The sequence below is a fragment of the Ursus maritimus genome, unplaced genomic scaffold, assembly GCF_017311325.1.
Source record: "Ursus maritimus isolate PB19 unplaced genomic scaffold, ASM1731132v1 scaffold_2, whole genome shotgun sequence".
In the NCBI taxonomy this organism is placed as follows: Eukaryota; Metazoa; Chordata; class Mammalia; order Carnivora; family Ursidae; genus Ursus; species Ursus maritimus.
The window spans coordinates 104579207-104598746 of record NW_024424452.1 but is presented as its reverse complement, the minus strand read 5'-3'; the positions used below and the strand labels follow the sequence as shown (position 1 = coordinate 104598746).

The following is a 19540-nucleotide window of genomic DNA, read 5'->3' as shown; positions in this document are numbered from 1 at the left end:
GACGGCAGGCGGACCGGCTGCTCGCTCCTGTTGCAGCTCCGGCGTCAGAGTTTTCTTTGGAAAGTTGCATTTATTTTCTTCCCTTGTCTCGGCTTCACCGGAAAGGGACGGGATGAGTCACCGCGGCGCGCACAGTCCGGCACTGGGGAGCCGGGAAAGGGGCCGGCGGCCGGGATGCCGCGGGGTCCCCGGGCTCGCGCCAGCTTGCTTGGGCTGGAGTGCGGGGCTACGAAGGGAGGGAAAGGTGACCGAGCGCTCTCGGATGTTAGTCTTGGGGCCCGGCTCTGGGCAGAGTTGAGGCTGGAGTGTGTGGGTGTGTGGGTTCCCCTACCCCCTGCCCCGCCGCCTCGGTCACCCTTCAGGGCAGGAGGAAAAGGAGAGGCCCTTTTCTCCGCGCCTCCCGGGGCCCTCAGGTAGGGACGGCGACAATGCTGAAATCGGCAAACAGGTGTGATGAGATGGAACCTGGGCACCCGCTCTGGCTTCTGGGGACTCTGGGCTTAGGCAGCAGCACGGCCTGCTGAGAAGCTCCTGGGGGGACCTGCGGCGTTTCTCCTGAGTGAGACCCAGCCCTTCCCATCGTATGCTGTTCCCCTCAAGCGCAAGAACCCCCGTGACTTGCTTTTGCCCTTGACCTCTGAATCAGCTTCCATCTTCCTCACAGACACTCGAACTTGCTCAGCTTTTCCTGCTCCCCCTGGGCTACTCCCGCTACCCTGCTTCCTCCTTTCTCCAGGGGCCAGAGTTGGGGTTAGGGAGGGGTTTGGCATGGTGGGTACCTGGTGAGGACTTGCCCTTCAGCTGTTACACAGACCTGATCCCAGTGGAACGGACACTAAGAATAGCCCAGCTGCTGTTTTGCTGCCCTGCAGTCTGCAGCCGGGCATAGCCCGTGCACCCAGGCCCAGAGCCACCCTTACTGCGCTCCTGGAAGCCTTGCTCAGGGGTGGGGTGAGGCCCTGGGGGCCTCTGGCTGCCTTTTCTGATGCCCGTAGCAGATCTCCTTTCAGAATAGGACAGCCTTGGTGTGGGGCTCACCTGCCCAAGGCTTGGGGAGCAGGCTGGCACGCGGGGGTAGGGAGGGGAGGGCCCAGGAAGGACAGCCTGGAAGGGAAGCCCGGGGAAATGTGCAGAGTGGCTTCTCTTAGGGAGTGAGTGCTACGGTATTTGAGGTCGCAGGCCCTTCTGTTGGATGGGTCCCATCCCCTCATTCCTCCCTTATCTCCTCCCCCCAGGCCTGTCATGGAGCCAGGACTCTGTTTTTCTAAAAGTGCTCAGAAAAATGGAGCTTGAGTCAGCAGGCTGAGTCTGAAGAGGAAAATACAGCTGTGGGTGAATGTAGAGCTGTGGACATCCAGGCCCCAATTAGGGTATGTGTGTGGGGTGTGTGAGGGGAAGTTTCCGACGTCCTTGCGGAGTGTGTGGTGAACTCCGCTGCCCCTCTTGGCTCTGCGGGGTTATCCCGAAGGAGGAGGAGGAGCTGCAGAGTGATTCCTGGTGACCCACCCAGGGCCTTCCAGGCTACCAGGTGGTGGCAGGATGGTGTGGAGTCCCCTCCCTCTCAGCCCGGGCGGGGCTCTGGAGGGACAAGGCAGAAAGGTGGGGATGGTCTGGGGACTCCGAAGGTGAAATTAAGTGCTTTCGTTTGGACCATTAGAGCCTGACAGCACAACACAATGGGTAAGAACGTGGACTATAGAAAGACAGGCTTTCTATGTTTGCTGCTCTACCAGCGGTGGAACGTTGGGCCAGTTCCTTAACCTCTTCAAAGCCTCCGTATCCCTAGCCGCAATCTGGGGCTGATAATAATAGTGATCATACTTTACAGCTTTTTTTAGAAGTTTATTTATTTATTTAGGTAAGCTCTACACCCAATTTAGGGCTCAAACTCAGGACCCCAAGATCAAGAGTTGCATGCTCTTCCCACTGAGGCAGCCAGGCATCCCGTAGCTTTTTTTGTTTCTTAACTAGAAATAGCTGATTGTGTATAATGTATAAAATATGAAAAATGTAGAGCTTTATTAAATCATGCATACAGAGCCCTGGGATTTGTGCCTTAGGTAATAAGTGGTCAGTAAATGTTAGCTGTACTTAACTGTGTCTATTACCCAGGACCGAATGGACAGCAGCACCTAGCATGGGACTCTGTGTTTGGGTTCTGCTCTTGTTTCTTTGGGAGCAAGCTCTCCCGGACCTCGGGGAGTCCGTATGACTAGTGAAGAGACTGGCCTCCAGCACCGAGGTGCCCGAATTTCAAGCCCATTTCCTCTTGTGTAAGTTATTTCACTTCTCTGTGCTTCACCTTCCTCCGCCGTGAGATGAGGATAACAGTACCCCCTCCCCCCTCCGCGTATTGTGAGCATTAAAGGAGCTGATACAGGTGAAGCTCCCAGCACAGCAGGGGTGTGTAAAAAGAGCCCATCAATGTCAGCTGCTGCTGTTTGGTGACAAGGGAGGCAATCTTTGCGGTTTACGCTTAGAAACCAGAGTTTCTGAGCAAGGGAATTAGACCATATATAACTATATGTAAACCGTGAATGACCTACTTGCTGTTGAACTTGTGGTCTGGTGCAAAGAACACACCAGGACTGGACATCCTGGTCTCTTCCATCAATACTGTGTGTGACTTGTTTTTTAATCAGTCCAGAAACCCCTGCCCTGCCTGTCTCCTCAAGGTGGAAGAGAATACCAGGGGATCATAGAGGTGAATATGTATCTTGAAAGAGTAAGAGCCCCCTATGCAGAAAGGTGATTTGCTGTGATTTTTAGGGAAACTATATGAGGAGGAGAGAGCATACTGAAGTCAGGGTTCTGCTCTGTCCTCCCCCCGCCCCCCGCCCAGCCCTTGGGCTGCATCACTTTCTGATAGCCAGAAGAAAAACCCAGCCTGGCTTTCTTTGAATAGTCAGTGGCCCCGTTTGCTGGACAGCAAGGAGAGGCTGGACCAGTTGGTGCCAGGCCCAGCGTCTCGAACGCTGATGCCACTTGACTCCCAGCATTAGAGCTGGAGTGTGGAGCTTTGTCTAGTGTATTAAGTGTCCCTGCTGGGGGGCAGGGGCTGACCGAGCCATCACGGGATGGTCCTGGTATCTGGCCAGAGCTTCCTATTTAATCCCTTTTCCTACTATGAGGTCTGTGTTTCCTCCTCCATGGGAAACAGTCCACAGTTTTGCCACTGACCCTGAATGACTTGTAGGGCTTCTTGCTTCTGATATTGGAGACGGGCCTGCCTCACCTGTTGGCCGTGGAGTCTGTGTCTGTAAAATGGAGAGGATAATAGTCACCTTGCAAGGTTACAAAGAGGATTACATGAGATAGGCATGTTTTGCAAAGTGCCTGCACAGACCAGGTGCTCAATACATGTGTGTTCCCTTGCCCTTCTTTGTTAATTCTGGAGACCCCTCTCTCTGGGATGCTGGGATGAGCCAGCAAGAAAGGGGCTGGAGAACAGCCTCTGATCCCATGGGCCATAGTCCCTCAGTCACCAGTTTCAGGCCAGACCCAACGCCCAGCCAGATAGTTACCCTCAAGAGCAGCCAGCCAGAGACAAGTCCCTCCTTCCCGAATGCTCTTTCTTATGTCCCACCCCAACCTCTATTCTTGAATATCTTTTGAGCTGGTGAATAGTGTCCAAGCTGGAACCACACAGCCCATTCCTAGGGATGTGACAATCTAGCTTCCCACTCCTGGCTCCTGTCGCTGGAAAGAGCTGAGCACCCAAATACCTCGAGTGTGGCCCTGCCTGAGTCCCTGGCAGGCTGGTCACGTTGCATTAGACAGGAATCCTGATTCAGCCTCACTTGGAAAGCCTTCTGTTGAGCACTCCCCCTTCTAGGTCCTGGACAGGAACTGTGGTCCTTGCTTTCCAGGAGTCGAAGGTCTAGTGGGGCAGGGGTAGGGAAACAAACCGGAAGGACCACTGGCAGTATCCAACACTGAGGGCTGCAAGATTTGGAGGAAAGAGGGGAAAAGAGGGGTTCCTTTTTTTTTTTTTTTAAGGTTGTATCTATTTATTTATTTGACAGAGAGAGCACCAGCAGGGGGAGCAGCGTGGAGAGGGAGAAGCAGGCTCCCTGATGAGCAAGGAGCTGGAAGCGGGGCTTGATCCCAGGACTCTGGGATCATAACCTGAGTGACAGGCAGATGCTTCACTGACTGAGCCACCCAGGCACCCCTGAAAGAGGGGATCCTTGATGGCTTGGGTTCCAGGGAGCCCTAGAGATATGGGACATGAGCTGGACAGGGGTCAGGTGAATGGGGAGGCATCTGGAGGAGGTAACTGGAGCATGGTGATACTTTGGAAGGAAAATCAAGCCCAGTGCTGATAGATTCCCCCATCTTGGGCCCAGATCTGAGATCGAAACCCATTGCCATGATCTTGGGTCTGGTATTCTTTCCACCATGCCTCACCGGGGAGGGGCCGAAAGGAGAGGCAGGTGTGTATGGAAGGGCCAGGCTTCAGTGGCTGTGTTTTGCAAATATCTGCCCTTTTCTGCATGGTTCCGACCCACTCATCTTAAGGCTCCACAACATGGCTTCTTCCCCCTGGAAGCCCTGGAAGAACAGGCCATGCCCTACACCTTGGACCCCCAACTTCAGGGACTTGTGTCTTAGCACTGCCAAAGGGGGCTGCCAGCCATTGTTTCTGTAGCCCCAGCACCTTCACCTTGGGCTTGTCTGTGATTGGACCTCAGCGAGGGTTGGGTGGGTCGCTGGGTGAGCGAGTGAGCAGGTTAGTTTTAGTCCTCTTTGACATTCCTTTGGGGGAGCTTAGGTTGCATGCACTGAGGCATACTTCCTCCAAGGGTGGGCAAACTAGGACTCTTTAATAAAAGAGTCCTTTTTGGAACCCCCTTGCACCCTGCTCACTACTGAGTGACTGGGGTTTTGAGAACACATTTCCAGAGGGCTGGCTCTGGCCCAGAGCCCCATGTTGATAAATAGGACTGGTCACAGACCGTAGGGTAGCAGGGCTGAAGGGCCCCGAGAGACCGAGACCGTTGAATTTGAGACCTTAGAGGTGGGGCATTGCAGAGCCAGGACCAGCATCCTGGTCCTCCTTCCAGCCTGGGGTTCTGCTCATCGGTAGGTGTGTCCAGACCCTCCATCCTCTGCCTCTTTTCTGTGTGCTTGCACGTCCTAAGGGAGGCCGGTCGGCAGGAAGTGGGCAAGGGTTGGCTGTGCGGGATGGGGAGAGCTGCCCCGCCTGGCTGACTGGCAAAGTTCAAATTCACTAGGAGGGAGGCCTTTCAGGTTTCACTTCGCAGGGGCTGTAGGAACAGAGAAGGCATCAGGGGGAGAGAACTTCCCAGCGGCCCGGAGCCTGTGCCAAGCTCCCCATTCTCCTCCCCACCCCGGACCAAGGGATTTCTTGGTACCGCTACCCCACATTGTAGGGAAGCATTTATTGTGGCCCAAGTAGAGGAAGAATTTATCAATTTCTGCCAGGAAATTGGAGTCCAGCTCTGGGAGGGAGTAGGGAGAGGGCAACTCTGTCCGCAGATGTCTGGTTACTGGGCTCAGGCTCAGGTGGCCGCTAGCCCTTGGCGCTCTGGCGTGCACGAGTAGGCAGGTGGAGGATGGGGTAAGTGCAACTGGGAGCCCCTCTCCACCCGGTTCCCGGGCCTCCCTATCATGGAAAGCTATGGAACCCCCTCCCCAATGCCATGTGGCCTTGGCAGTGAGCACTTAGTAGGCACCTGTCCAGGGAGAGCACCATACCTGAGGCTGGGGAAGGAAGGGGGGAGTGGGGGGCGGGTGGGCGTGAGATCCTTGAGCTGCACAGTTGTAGAGAGCCTCAGACGGTATGTAGACTGGTTCTCATTTTACACGTGTGAATCCCTAGTGTGGGTGTGTGTGTGTGAAATAGCTTGTCCAGGCCACACAGCAGCCACAGTTGCTGAAACTAGACTATACTGTCCTGGTTCCCAGTTCAGAGCACTTGGCAGCATTTTCGAAAGGTTGGAATTAGAAAAGTATGTCAGGTATCCAGCACATGCCAGACACCTTCTGGACAGCTAGCCGGTGTCAGCCACTGTGATTCCTGTCCCTGGGGTTGGGATCCACCCTGTGTCATAACCGTGGGAGGCTGACTCCGCCCTCCATCTCCCTTCCCAGCCTCAGCCACCAGGCAGGTCTGCTGGGGTGACCTCTCCTCACCTGTCGGGGCCAGCACCTGGGGGGCATTTACATTCCTGGCATTCCTCTGGCCTCTGGGGGCGAAAGGGGTGTGAGTGCCTGAGTGGGTGGCATGTGGGTGAGAGGGGAATGCTACCAGAGAAGAAAGGCCTGACCCCCTCATGCGGGGTTGGGAGGGCCACGACCCGGGTCATGTGACTGGGGGAGTTGGCGCGCAGACCAAGATCAGGCTGCCACCCCCAGGGACACCCTGCCGAACCCGCTAGGGTTCAGAGGCTGGTGGCCCCTGGGGTAGAAGGGAGCTCCAGGGTGAAGAGTAACTGGTCGCCTTGGTTCAGAGGGCACTTGGTCAAGGTGACCCAGTGTGACCTTGAGTCACCACTGTTCTCAGAAAGGAAGTCTGATTGGGAGGTCACTGCCCAGAGTCAGATGTGTGTCTGTGCAGACGGTGACTTATGGACTTGCCAGGTGACCCCTTGGGGAGGGGCTTCACCTCCACTTCGGCTGGCCAGGACTGACCGGCCAAGGTGAGGGTCAGGCTAGCCCCAGAACTCCTGTCCATGAGTTGCAGAGGGGAGGGGAGAAGAGAGTGGGCTCCCGGGACTGCCCGCCTGGCCGTCCTTTCCCCTCCCCTTTCCCCAACCTCTTCGCATTGGTTTCCTTTCAGAAGCTGGGCTGGGGCTCTCAGACAGGGCAACAAAAGCAACTTTCCTCCAAGCCACTGCCACCTGTTGGGTTTTCACACATTGGGGGTGAGTGGGGGGAGGGGGCCGTTGCCCCTTTCCCAGTGTCTGCGGTGTGCCCCCTCTGCCCCCCCAGGGCCTGGGATTCTCTGTGCTGCCCGAAGCGACAGGGCTCAGGAGCTGGAGGGGGTGGGGGGCCTGCGGCAGCTGGAAGGGGAATTGAGTGGGAAGGGGCCAGTGCTGGCAGCCGGGAGAGAGTTTGATGGATTACTCTGTGGGCCGAGAGGTTTCTCCCTAATCCCCCTTTGTGTCCTGGCCTGCAGCCCCCTCACTCTCTCTGACAAGCTGCTGAGCAGAAGGCTTCCAGTCCCAGGGAAGAAAAGGCAGCGCAGCAGGGCGAGCTCCAAATCCCTGGCCTCTGGGCCCTGGGGGAGACAGGAGCTAGGGAGCGAGTCTGGGGCCTGGGGCGGGGGTGGGGTCCTCCTCCCCTCTGTCCAGCCCTTCTTCTTTCGGACCCTTCCCTCGAGGTGGAGAGGTTGCATGCTGGGCAGAGTTTTCGGGTGCCTGGGGGAACCCTACAAAGTGTCGGTCTGGGGTATTTCAGCAGATCGCTGCCTTTTTTATAGGGTGGGGTGGGGGAGAGCAGACCCTCACTTCTTTGGGAGTTTGAGCCCAAGAATCAAAGACTGAATGTGGGTAGGAAGGGACAAACCAGGTGCGTCTCCTATGCGGGGCCCAACCCCCTCATTTTCAGGTCTCCTGGCTGGCCAGCCCTGCCTCTTTCTGGGGTGCCCCAGGGCCCCACGAGGGCAGAGCTCATTTCGGGAGTGCAGTGTGCTAGGTTTTACCTGGTAAGGCCAAGGACATTGGTCCCCTGGGACTGAGGCAGGAGGTTGGGTCACGGGGATGCGGGGCTGGTGAACCCCCAGCCCTCTTCCCTGCCCCCAACCTAGAGGGCCTGGGAGAGCTCAGCTTGGAAGGGGATCCTAGTATCCAGTCCGGTGTGGGAGAACGGGGGTCCCCCCCTTCCTGCAGTCTCCACCTGGGGATTTCGCCTCACCCGCCCTCCCAGCCTGGGCCCAGACAGCCTCCTGTGCGTGGGGTGTGTGTTGGGGAGATTGGCCAGGAGTGACCCCACCCCCTTTCTGCAGCTGAGTCATTATTCCTGGAGGGAGCCCACCCCACTGCGTTTCCTTCTCTGCGGGAGGGGCCGCCTGGGGGCTGTGAGGGGTAGAGGAGCGCGTGAGAAAGCCGGGCCGGCTTTGTGAGTGTGGAGGGAGGACGCAGGGTCGCCGAGCTGCTGGGGTCAGGGTGGGGGCCACAGCGTTTGATGTGCCTGGCGGGGTAGGGGGACGCCGGCCCGCATAAAGAGCCCATAGAATTGATGCCTGACACTGGCCCACGGCGGGGCTGCCCCGAGCCTGGGCTCCTCTGGCCTCTGTCTGTCAGCGAGGGAACCCGCTCCCCCCGGGCCCCACCTCAGTCGTGAGGGTGGCAGGAGCCCCTTTGAAAGCCCTCAAAGGCCTCTTTCTGCGTCCCTCTGACGCTCCCTTCCTAGGGGGCTACCAGAGTGGGCTCTCGCCCTTCCCCCCACCTCCTTCTCTCTGTCTTTTGCATTTTGGAGAGAGTTCAGGCCAAGTCGGTTCTTGCCGCTCAGTCTCATTCCCCACGCTCGCCTGTGCCAGACCCGACGTGGGCCGTTCCGCCCGAGGGGCTGTGCGGCCCCCTCACCACCTTTGAAACTTTAGGAGTTGCCCCCTCTGGGGGTGTGGCCAGGGTTTCCCTGGTGGGGGTGGGGGTGGGGGGCCCTTCGGTCTTTCCCATCTCTCCCACCCCCCACCCCCACGCTGCTTTCAGCCGTGCATTCCTTGGGTAAAAGTTTCCCAGGCCCCCCCGTGCTAGGGTGGGCGCTGGAGGGTGGGGAGCGTTGCCCGTAGGGCTCCTGCTCTCTGGGGCTGGGCTCACTGAGCGGGCCCAGCGTGCTTGGTTCTGCTCCCCCAGGGATGAGGAAAGGTGGCCTGGGGCAGAGCTCCAAGGAGGTTCCTGGAGGTCTTGCGTTTCTTCCAGCCTTCTTGCTGTCCTGTCATTGGAGGACAGATACTTGGAACTTGAGAGGGACTTGTCCTCCCCGAAGGCTGCTGTTCCCTTTGGGAGGTCAGGCCACACTCCCCTCGCGGTACCTCCACTTCCCTCCTCTTCCCGCCCCCTCCCTACCAGGTGAGCCCCGGGAGGCCGGCTCTGCGGGTTGATCTTCTGTTTGCCAGACAGGCTGAGTGCTCCGGGAGCAGTGGGACAGGCGGATTTGAGTCAGAAGCCCCTCTGACACCGAGGGTGCTGAGGAGAATTGAACTCTGTCTCCCCGCCTGCATTCCTGATGAAGACAGCAGAATGCCCCAAATGGGTGCGGGCAGTCATCTGTCACTTAGAAGCTTTGGTGGGCAGCGTGCCCTTGGGCTGCAGAAGGGAGTGGTTGCCACCAAAGTGGGGGGAACCACTTGCTCTGGGCCTGGGCACCGGGCAGGGCCTGGGCTTCTGTGGTGTCCTGGAGGGATGGCAGGTGCCCGGTGAGCACTGTGGGGGACCTTTGGGGTGCACTCTGCCCTGAGGACCCCAGAGCGGGGATGACATGGGTGAGACTAGGGCTCTGGGGAAGGTTCGGGGAGGAGGAATTCCTTAGGCAGTCCTGGGCTGGGAAGACTCCACTCTAGAGGTGGCTAGAGTGCCCTGGACCTTGAGGCACAGTAGAAGTCAAAAGAGAGAGGACGGGCTTAGCAACCTAAGAACAGAGGGGTGCCGAGCTGGGCTTGGAGCCTGCCCACCTCCTACCCAACTCCTTTCAAAGAATTCTTCACCCGGCCCAGCCCCCAGTTACCTGGTGCTGGAGAGGGTGGAGGAGGCTGGAGAAAGGAGGGAGAGGGAGGCGGCTAATGAGCTACTTGGACTGAAGGAGAGTGAAGGGAAATTCCTCTCTTCACCCCCTTTGGTCTTTTTGTCTTTCTCTCTCCTGGGCTAAGGAGGGTGTCCTGCCTCTTCCTAGGAGAAAGGGGCTGGGGTAGGACGGGAAGGAGGCAGGTGGGGTGATTAGCGTTTTCTTGCAGAGCTGCAATTTACTTGAAACCACAGAGAGCAAGGAGAGCTTGGGAATGTGGGCAAGTTGTGGGTGAGTCTGGGTCTGACGGTCTGTTTGCTCAGGGAGGACCTGGTCCCTTTACCCACAGCTGGGAGTGTCCAGGGCCTTCCCAGACTGAGGGCGGGGAGTAGAATGGGCTGGGAGCCTTTTGACCCAGAACCCCTCCCTCCAGGCTGGAGAGTACCCCCATCTTGGTCTATGTGCGGGGTCCTGCCCTCCTTGTGGGGTTGCTGAGGCAGGGGAGGGGATTGGCTCAAAACTGCCCAGCGAGGAGGACTGACATGTGGCCCCCTCCACCCCTTTAGGGACTCTGGGGGTCAGTATTTTACACTCCTCCCCATGCCACCCCCATAAGAGTCCATGCCCCTTCCCAAAGTGGATGGTCTGGGTCTGAGCAGAACTTTGGGGAGGAGGCTGCTGGTTGCCCAGCCTTCCTTTCTGGTCTACCAGCTGCAAAGCGGTTATGGGGTTATGGGAGGGACACATCTTCCCGGGGATTGGCGGCCATCTGATTTCTCTGTGGCCTATTTCAGAGAACACCTACCACGGGCTTTGTAGCACAGAAGGCCCTGGAAGGCTGAGTGTTATTTGAAAAGATAAAAGAAGTGGAAGCGGCAGACGATGAGATGCTGAGATTGGAGGGGAGTGAAGGAGGGCCGAGGGTGCCCCAGGTGCCCACTCAGGGAGGGGCAGAGGCGGGGCCCTCTGGGCTGTGGACCTTGTTCGTGAGCAGGGCCGGTCCACGGCCTTTATGGGAGTGAATGGGAGTGAATTGGTGAGGCAGGGGAACGCAGTCTAGACTCCAGCCAGGAGTGGCATGAAGCTCTGTCTGCACCTCTTTCGAATGATTGACAAGTTAGGGGACTCTTGCCTTTTCTCACGAAGACCCACCTTCTATACTCCTCTTCATGGCTGACTTGATTTTCCCTCTTTTGTGGTCATCCCTACACAGAGCAGGTAGTGTCGGGTCCTGTTGTCAGGAAGCAAGACCTGGAAGCCAATTGCCTGGGGGTTGGGGGCACAGGGTGGGGGCTCCCCCAGTGAGATCTCTAGGCACACGAGGCAGGCCTAGCAGGGAGGGCCATGGGGACTTCTTTGCTGAGAATGGAGCCATTTGGGGGGCAGAGAAAGGCTGCAGGGAAGTGGTGGGGCCTCCTGCCAACGCCGCGTCACCGGGGTCATTATGGTTGCCACCAGCCGGTGCCCCTGGGAGGCAGGGACCTGGGAGCAGGCCCCACTGTCCCTGACAGTTGGGCAATATACGTGGGAATGTTTCTTCCCCACGAGCCTTGAGCACAGAGAGAAACTCCAGGGAGAGGTTTGCAGGCCCAGGTTCCCCCAGGGGAGCCCTCTTTAAGTGGTTTCAATGACAGGTTAAAACCCAACCCAACAAACCACAGCCTCCCCGCCCTCCCCGCCTTGTCCTCGTCCTTGGGGGCTCGGGTTATGGTGCACCGTGGCTTGTGGCCAGGCAGCTCGGAATAGGAAGTGCTACTCCTAACAAAGGGGAATTGAACAGCCCAGCTTTGGGAAGTGGAGAGAGAAAAGCAAACACGCCAGGCCTGGCAGAGGTCTCCAGGGGCACCTTGATAACAGGGCCTGGGGAACTGGGAGTTCAGTTGGTTCGATTTTCTTTCTTTTCTTTTTTCCATCCCAGCAGGCAAGGGCAATGGCAAAGATATTCCAAAACAGAGAAAAACGGACGTCTGTTTGGCTCTGGAGTGTGCTGAGGTTTAAAAATCATATTTACCTTATTAGTTATGTCAGCCTTAGGCTAATATTAACATGCATTTCCTGATTGGCAGTAGGGTGGCACGGCCACACTGTCGTCGCCAGCCTGGGAGTGAACAGGATTCACAGAACTCAGAGCAAATCCTGGAGGCCTGGTTCCCGGGGTTTCACGGTCTGTGTTTGATGGTCCCTGTCCTTTCAGGATCCGAGTGACAAGCTATGTCCCCACCGAGGCACCCTACGGCCACAGGCGCTTAGCAGGGACTGAGGAGCCGGACCTGCACGGAATGCTGGCAGAAATGGGCTCCTGGCCGAGGCCGGGGCAGTTGGTGGCAGCAAGGAGGAGAGGCCTGGGCGTCCGGAGCAGGGCTGAGCCACCGCAGTTGTGGAGCGTGTGAAGCCCACCATGGTCCAGAGGCTGTGGGCCGGCCGCCTGCTGCGGCATCGGAAGGCCCAGCTCCTGCTGGTCAACCTGCTGACCTTTGGCCTGGAGGTGTGCCTGGCTGCCGGCATCACCTACGTGCCGCCCTTGCTGCTGGAAGTGGGGGTCGAGGAGAAGTTCATGACCATGGTGCTAGGTGAGTACCACATCCTCCTTCCCTCGCACTGCAGATCCACGACACCCAGGAGGTAGGGTGGCAGTGCGTCTGCCCAAAGCGGGAGAGGTGGCTGCGTGCTCTTCCTGGGCCTGTGGAGCCGGGGGGAGGGGGGGGAGGGAGGGGTTGCAGGGTGGAGGGGTGATGGTGGGCTGGACGGGGCAGGGGGGCCCAATAGGAAAAGAGCACAGGAACATTCCGTGGTCACCCCAATACCCCTGACCCCTACATAATGCCTGGCAAATAGGAGACACTGCTCTTGACCCCTTTGTCCAGCCCTTTCTGATTTCTCTCTGTTACTCATTTAATCCTTGCGACACCTTTGGGGTCCCCCATTTCACAGAGGAGGTCATGGAGGCTGATGAGTGGTTGGGTGACTGAGGCAGGCTGGAGGGCTAGCTATTGGTTAGTGGGATCAGGGTCTCCCAGCCAGGGCTCTTTCTTACCCCTCAGGCCTGGGCTGGGCTCCTGACCACAGATGTGTTCTGCAAAAGCCACAGAAGGCAAGTGGTCACCCTGGGGCGGAGGCTCCCAGGATCACAGGCCCTGGGGTCAGACTGCCTGTTGAAACTCTGCCCCTTGCCCCTGCCCCCCACCTCGGCGCCTGTGCTCAAGGCTCACTTACCAGTTGTTCCATGCGTCAGCGTGCCCATCTCAAGACGGGGCGTTAGCAATCCTAGCTACGAAGACTAAACTCGAGTCGGTGTGACATATTCCGCACTGTGTCCAGCACAGAGGTGGCCCTGCATGTGATAGGATGGTGGTCATTTCCATCCTTCTCTAAGAGCTTGGTCCCCCTCCCCCACGGCCCCTTAGGGCCCCAGCCCCCAGCCTCTGGCTCATTCGGTGTGTCCTTCCTGCAGGCATCGGTCCAGTGCTGGGCCTCGTCTCGGTCCCACTCCTAGGCTCAGCCAGTGACCATTGGCGTGGGCGCTACGGCCGCCGGAGGCCCTTCATCTGGGCCCTGTCCCTGGGCGTCCTGCTGAGCCTCTTCCTCATCCCGAGGGCCGGCTGGCTGGCGGGGCTGCTGTGCCCGGACACCAGGCCCCTGGAGCTGGCCCTGCTGATCCTGGGGGTGGGGCTACTGGACTTCTGTGGCCAGGTTTGCTTCACCCCGCTGGAGGCCCTGCTCTCTGACCTCTTCCGGGACCCAGACCAGTGTCGGCAGGCCTTCTCCGTCTATGCCTTCATGATCAGCCTCGGGGGCTGCCTGGGCTACCTCCTGCCCGCCATCGACTGGGACGCCAGTGCCCTGGCCCCCTACCTGGGCACCCAGGAGGAGTGCCTCTTTGGCCTGCTCACCGTCATCTTCCTTACCTGCGTGGCGGCCACACTGTTTGTGGCCGAGGAGGCCGCGCTGGGGCCTGCCGAGCCGGCGGAAGGGCTGGCGGTGCCGTCGGGGCCGCACTGCTGTGCGTGCCACACCCGCCTGGCTTTCCGGACCCTGGGCGCCCTGTTTCCCCGGCTGCACCGGCTCTGCTGCCGTGTGCCCCGCACGCTGCGCAGACTCTTCGTGGCCGAGCTGTGCAGCTGGATGGCCTTCATGACCTTCACGTTGTTCTACACGGACTTCGTGGGCGAGGGGCTGTACCAGGGCGTGCCCCGGGCTGCGCCCGGCACAGATGCCCGGAGACAGTATGATGAAGGTAAGGCCTTAGCAGCGAGGCGGGGGGGGGGCAGGGAGGGGGCTGCTGTGAGAGATTCCCCCCCACCCCCAGGGGACGGCCCGGCCTTGGGAGAGGCCCACAGCCTGCAGTCTGTGCCCGGCTGGTAGCTGTGCATCTGGGCTCCTGATTTGCCTGTCAGGAAAGTGGGCCCCATCTCTGCACGTGGCCCCCACGGTGCAGGGCAGCTCGGCTTGGGCTTGCCGTCTTGACAACGCCTCTGGGCCTCTGGCCGTGGAGAGTTTGTTCAGAGTCATTGCCCCAATTTGCCAGAAGAAAAGGCTAAGCTTAGTTAAGGAGCAGAGGGAGTAGAGGAGTAAGGCCAGGGCCCCAACTTCAGGGTGCCCTCTCCTCCCGCTGTTGACTTGCCACGTTCCCTGGCCAGGCCTTCAGCTCAGGCGCTCCCGAGCTCTGTCCTGGAGCCAGAGGCAGAGCGGTCTCTGTGTTTCCTCGTACCCTCAGAGAGCTGAGCACTAGCTGAGGCCCCCAAACAACCCTCAGAACGTCTTCCTCTGCCCTTAGCCAGAGGCTTTGGCAGCACCCACCGTCTAAGGGCGGTGGAAAAACCTAGACTCCGGTGGCCACAGCTGGGTGGAGATGACGCGGGTGAGCAGGTCCGGTCCATGCCGAGTCTTCGACGACAGGTGCCCACAGTCTGACCCCTCCCCAGCTTGTACGGGGCCTCCCGCTGCTGGGGGGCTGACCTCCTCTTCTCCCCCACCCTGCAGGGGTCCGGATGGGCAGCCTGGGGCTGTTCCTGCAGTGTGCTGTCTCCCTGCTCTTCTCTCTGGTCATGGACCGGCTGGTACAGCGATGCGGCACCCGGGCCGTCTATTTGGCCAGCGTGGTGGCCTTCCCTGTCGCTGCCGGCACCATGTGCCTGTCGCGCAGCGTGGCTGTGGTGACCGCGTCGGCCGCCCTCACCGGCTTTACCTTCTCAGCCCTGCAGATCCTGCCCTACACGCTAGCCTCCCTCTACCACCGCGAGAAGCAGGTACTCACGCTGGCCACTGGGTGGAGCGGGGGCGGAGGGGAGACGGATAAGCCCCTAACCGGGTCTGGGCAGAGACATGGGAGAAGCCGTTCTTTGATTGGAGAGGAAGCCCATGTAGCCCAGGGCCAGAGACGTGGGCTGCGGAAGGAGGGCGTAGATTAGATTCTGGGAATGACTTCCTGGTGTCAGGACTCTAAAGCACTGAGTGGATGATTGCAGGAAATGCTAAATCCTTCTTTGGGAATCCTGAAGAATCTGGCTAGTGGAGGCCCTCAGTCTGGGCTGGGTTGTTCTAGGCAGAGGCAGGGCGGTGGGCTGGATCAGATGGCCTCTGGGGCACCTGGCTTCAGCAGCCAGTGAGTGGGGGTGGTCTGGGGTTGGCAATGGCTCTCTTTATTCAGGAAGGGGCATTGTGACTGACCCATGCCCTGCTTTGGTCTCCCAGCTGGGGAAGGCTCCTTACTACCCCTTCTCTTTCTGGTTTATCTTCATTTTCTGCCTAATTCTCTCTTTTTCTTTTCCTGCCTCACCCCTTTGTCTCCGTCCCCTTCCCCCGCCCCCACGGCGGATCTCTGAGCCTGCCGCACCTGCCACCGCTCGCCTGGCCACTGTAAGTTGGGGGCCTCCTTCCTGCTTGGCCCCACACCAACCAGCCCCTCCAGGGGCCCCGTTTTGTGGGAAGCCTCCTGACCAAAGCTGTGTGGTCGCCTTTGTCCCCTTCACTGGCCTCAGTGAGCTACAGCCCCGGGTGCAGAGCTCCGCCCAGAGGGTAAGAAGTTGGGGTGTCCTGAGGGAGGAGATGCAGGCCGGCCCTCCTGGAGCTTCCAGATGCAGGGAAGATGTACGTCTGCCCCTGGAGGGCATGAGTGAGGTAGCGGGGAAGTAGCTAGCTAAGAGGGTGGTTAATTGAGTAGGTAGCTGCAGGGGTGCGGTGTGTGGAGGGAGGGCCAGGCCTTGGGTTGGGGTAGCCTGGTCCCTGAGGCCCCCGTCAGCACACAGATAACCTTCCTCAGCCTCCATCCTTCCACTGCCCCGGCTCGGGGCTTGGGGGCTGGTGTCCAGAGGCCAGGCGTGGGCTTACGCACTCGCACCAGGGAACGTGCTGGGGCTGGTCCCCTGGGACCGCGGAGCGTGTCTGTCCCTAGGGGCTTCTTGGGGCTCCAGCCTCACTGGTCTTCCCGGGGGTGGCAGGCGGGGAGGACAGGTCCTGGGAGGCCCAGTGCCGGCACACTTGGCCCTGTATACTGTCTGTACTTGCTTTGCCTACTGCTGGCCGCACCAGGAGCTGTTGGTTTCCGTTTTGAGCTCCCATAGGTCCCAGCTCTAGCGCAGCCCTCTCGAGAGCCCTTCTGCGTGAGGCACCAGCGGGCACAGGGACGGTGGGGGATGAATTCTGGCCCCGTCCTTAAATAGGGGGGCCTGGGCAGAGGCAGGCTACCCTAATCTAAGGCACACAGTAAGAAGCAAGAAGGGCTTCAACATTAGCACGGCTAGGTTATAGGAGTCTGGAAGTTTCCTCCTGTTCCTCTCCTCCCCCAGCTGTCTGCTGGATCTTCAGTCCAGGGCCATGGACCTCACAGTAGGGCCTGGGACCCCAGTGGGAGCAGAGCCTCTCTCTGCGAGGTTAAGAAGGATGTCCCAAAGCGAAGTGGTGGGGGGCAGGAAGTAGGAGGGTTAAGAAAGCCTGTGTGGGGATTTCGCCATCAGGGGTCCCACCTTTGGATTTTGTTCCTCTGTTCTCACACATGTCTCTTCTCACCTGTCTTCATTCCGTCTTTTTCCTCTACCTTGGGGTTCTATTCTCTTCCTGACCTGCAGTCGGAGTTTGTCTGCCACTTACTGGTTCCGGGAGAGGCTAGAGGAGACCTAGACTTCTGGATTCAGATCTGTCCCCTCCCCATCCCCAATCCCTGAGGAGATTCCTAACTAGACCCAGACCAAGGAGGGTGTGCTTGGTTTTCTGACCTGCTGCACAACTGTCATTAAGACTGGGTGGCTGGTTTCTTCCAGCCCCTGGTATGAAGGCCAGGGTCTGTTCTTAGAGCTGGGATCCTATGCTTGGATACCTACATATCCTTGTCCCCCTGCCCCAGGTTTTCCTGCCCAAATACCGAGATGCCGGAAGTAGTGCCAGTGAGGACAGCCTGATGCCCAGCTTTCCACCGGGCCCCAAGACCGGATCTCCCTTCCCCAATGGACACACGGGTGCTGGAGGCAGCAGCCTCCTCCCTTCTCCACCTGTGCTCTGTGGGGCCTCTTCCTGCGACGTCTCCATGCGTGTGGTGGTGGACGAGGTGCCTCAGGCCAGGGTCATTCCGGGCCGGGGCATCTGCCTGGACCTTGCCATCCTGGACAGTGCCTTCCTGCTGTCCCAGGTGGCCCCGTCCCTGTTTATGGGCTCCATTGTGCAGCTCAGCCAGTCTGTCACTGCCTACATGGTGTCCGCTGCAGGCCTTGGTTTGGTGGCCATTTATTTTGCTACGCAGGTAGTATTCGACAAGAGCGACTTGGCCAAATACTCCCTGTAGAGTACTTCTGACCTTCTGACCCACTGAGGGAGGGCCTGCCTCACTGGTCACAGCCCTCCCCCCCCCCCCCCCCCCCAACTCCGGATCCAGGTGGCCTCCTAGGCCTGGGGGGCCGGCCTTCCAGTTTCTGTTGCTGCCAAAGTGGTGTGGCTCTCTGCTGCCACCCCGTGGCGGTGAAGTGCAGAGCTGCAGAGGTGGGGGACTGGGGCTTCTCTCTCTCTCTCTTTCTCTCTCCAGTCTTCAGGGCCGGCTGTTGGTCCAAACAGGCTCCAGTCTGGACTAATACAGGGAGGCCAGAAGGGTAGGGCATTTCATTAGCTCCATGCACTGGAATGCAGGACTCTGCAGCGGGATTACCCGGGCAGGGTTAACAGCTAGTGTCCTGGTCAAGACATACCCAGGCCTCTCACCTCCAAGACCCCTTATCCCATAGATTCCCTCAATGTTGCTCTTGCAGAGAAGTTTCTAGTGTGAAACTCCTCGGCAGGATTTGAGAATATGAAAGTTAATTTTGGGTAAGAGTCTGGTGGGGAGAGAGGAAGCCTGGCCGCGTAGCACTGCCTTTCTCCCATCCTCCCCACGACTACATTTTATCAGGACATGGCTTGTTGGCCCCTGTGTTGCCATCATAGGGACACAGGCCTTTAAATATTTAACTTATTTATTTAACTAAGTAGAGGGGGATCAATTCCCAGCTCTGTCATCTCAGTGTCTAAGAGGTGAGATCCCCAGTGGGCCCCGGGACATGGCTGGTTTCTTGGACTGAGCATTGCCAGAATCATCTTCCCTTGGGTGATTGGTCTGGCCCCAAAACTGCCTAACGCAGGAGCTTGGAAGCTCTGCTTACCCAGCTGATATCCCAAATCCTGTTACCCAAGGCTGGGGGAGCTGGGGGTAAGTGGACGGTGGGGCTCCAGGTCTCAGCAGCCTCCCTAGCCTCCCCTCTTCTCTTGGCCCAGCCTGCCCCCCACCCCCACTCCCCTCAGTTCTCTCTAGGGCTGGGCTGATGAAGGAGCTGCCCACCCCCGACCTTTCCCTACTGGCTCCACAGCCCTCTCCCTGGGGCTGTTGCAGGACCAGAAAGAAGCACAGAGTGTGGCTCCTCGAGCTTTTATCCGTCTCAGCCCCAGGGCATATCTGTGCTTGGGGAATCTCGCACAGAAACTCAGGAGTACCCCCTGCCTGGGCTAAGGAGGTCTTATCTCTGGGGGGTTTAAGTGCCGTTTGCAATAATGTTGTGTCTTATTTATTTAGTGGAGTAAATATTTTATACTGTATGTGAGCAATCAGAGTATAATGTTTATGGTGATGAAATTAAAGGCTTCTTCTATGTTTCATTGGCCTGTGTTTATCTTTCCTGAGGGGGAAGGATCAGATCTCTCTCAAATTATCCTCAGCATCCTTCTCAGTAGGGATCCTGTTTGGGCAGCTTCAGTTCCCAGTGTCACCAGCAGATGGAGCCATAGACCAGTACTCGTCCAATGTTTGGGGCTTGGGCTTGGATGTGCTACCCCCCTTGGATTGGAGAGTGTGTTTGGGAATTTGGGGGTGGGGAGCAGGAAGAACACAGAGTCCAGGAGAGTGGGGGCATTTTCTTTCTCAGAGGGCCAAAACGTTGGAACAAGCACCCTCTATCAACTACAGCAGCAGGACGTAGAAAGGAACCTGGAGGCGTGCAGGCTAGGATTTCAACACCACTGAGCCTTGGTTCCTGTCTCCTTCACCCTTCCTGCCAGGCTTAGGTCACATTCAGAGTATTCCCTGCCATGCCATCTCCCTCACCCTTTCAAACTTGGCTGGCCTTCCTGTTCCCAGTTCTCGTGGTCAGTGTAGGTAACACCATGTGCAGGACTAGCTTTATTCGGGGCACCTGTCTCGCCCAGTGGTTAGAGCATGTGACACCTGATCTTGGAACTGGGAGTTTGAGCCTCACTGGGTACAGAGATTACTTAAATAATTTTTTTTAAAAGAACCAGCTTTATTTATTTTTAAAATGTTCTTTATTTTATTCTAAATAAAATCTTTAAAAGGGGGGGCGCCTGAGTGGCTCAGTTAGTTGGGTGTCTAATTAGCTCT

The 19540-nt window shown here is 58.3% G+C and overlaps 1 protein-coding gene across 1 annotated transcript; it reads left to right on the top strand.

Annotated features, from left to right (window-relative positions):
* The first annotated feature begins 1243 nt into the window (after nt 1-1243).
* SLC45A3 (solute carrier family 45 member 3) lies at nt 1244-19420 on the top strand. Its single transcript, XM_040636518.1, has 5 exons — nt 1244-1370; nt 11885-12260; nt 13142-13924; nt 14671-14936; nt 17030-19420. Exons 2-5 carry the CDS (start codon nt 12089-12091, stop codon nt 17462-17464), a joined length of 1656 nt encoding a protein of 551 aa, XP_040492452.1. The 5' UTR covers nt 1244-1370; nt 11885-12088; the 3' UTR covers nt 17465-19420.
* Nucleotides 19421-19540: the final 120 nt, after the last annotated feature.

Coding starts and splice junctions, on each gene's coding strand:
- SLC45A3 (XM_040636518.1), top strand. CDS start 12,089: ATGGTCCAGAGGCTGTGGGCCGGCCGCCTGCTGCGGCATCGGAAGGCC. Junction 12,261..13,141: donor GTTCATGACCATGGTGCTAG/GTGAGTACCACA, acceptor TCCTTCCTGCAG/GCATCGGTCCAGTGCTGGGC. Junction 14,937..17,029: donor TCTACCACCGCGAGAAGCAG/GTACTCACGCTG, acceptor CCCCTGCCCCAG/GTTTTCCTGCCCAAATACCG.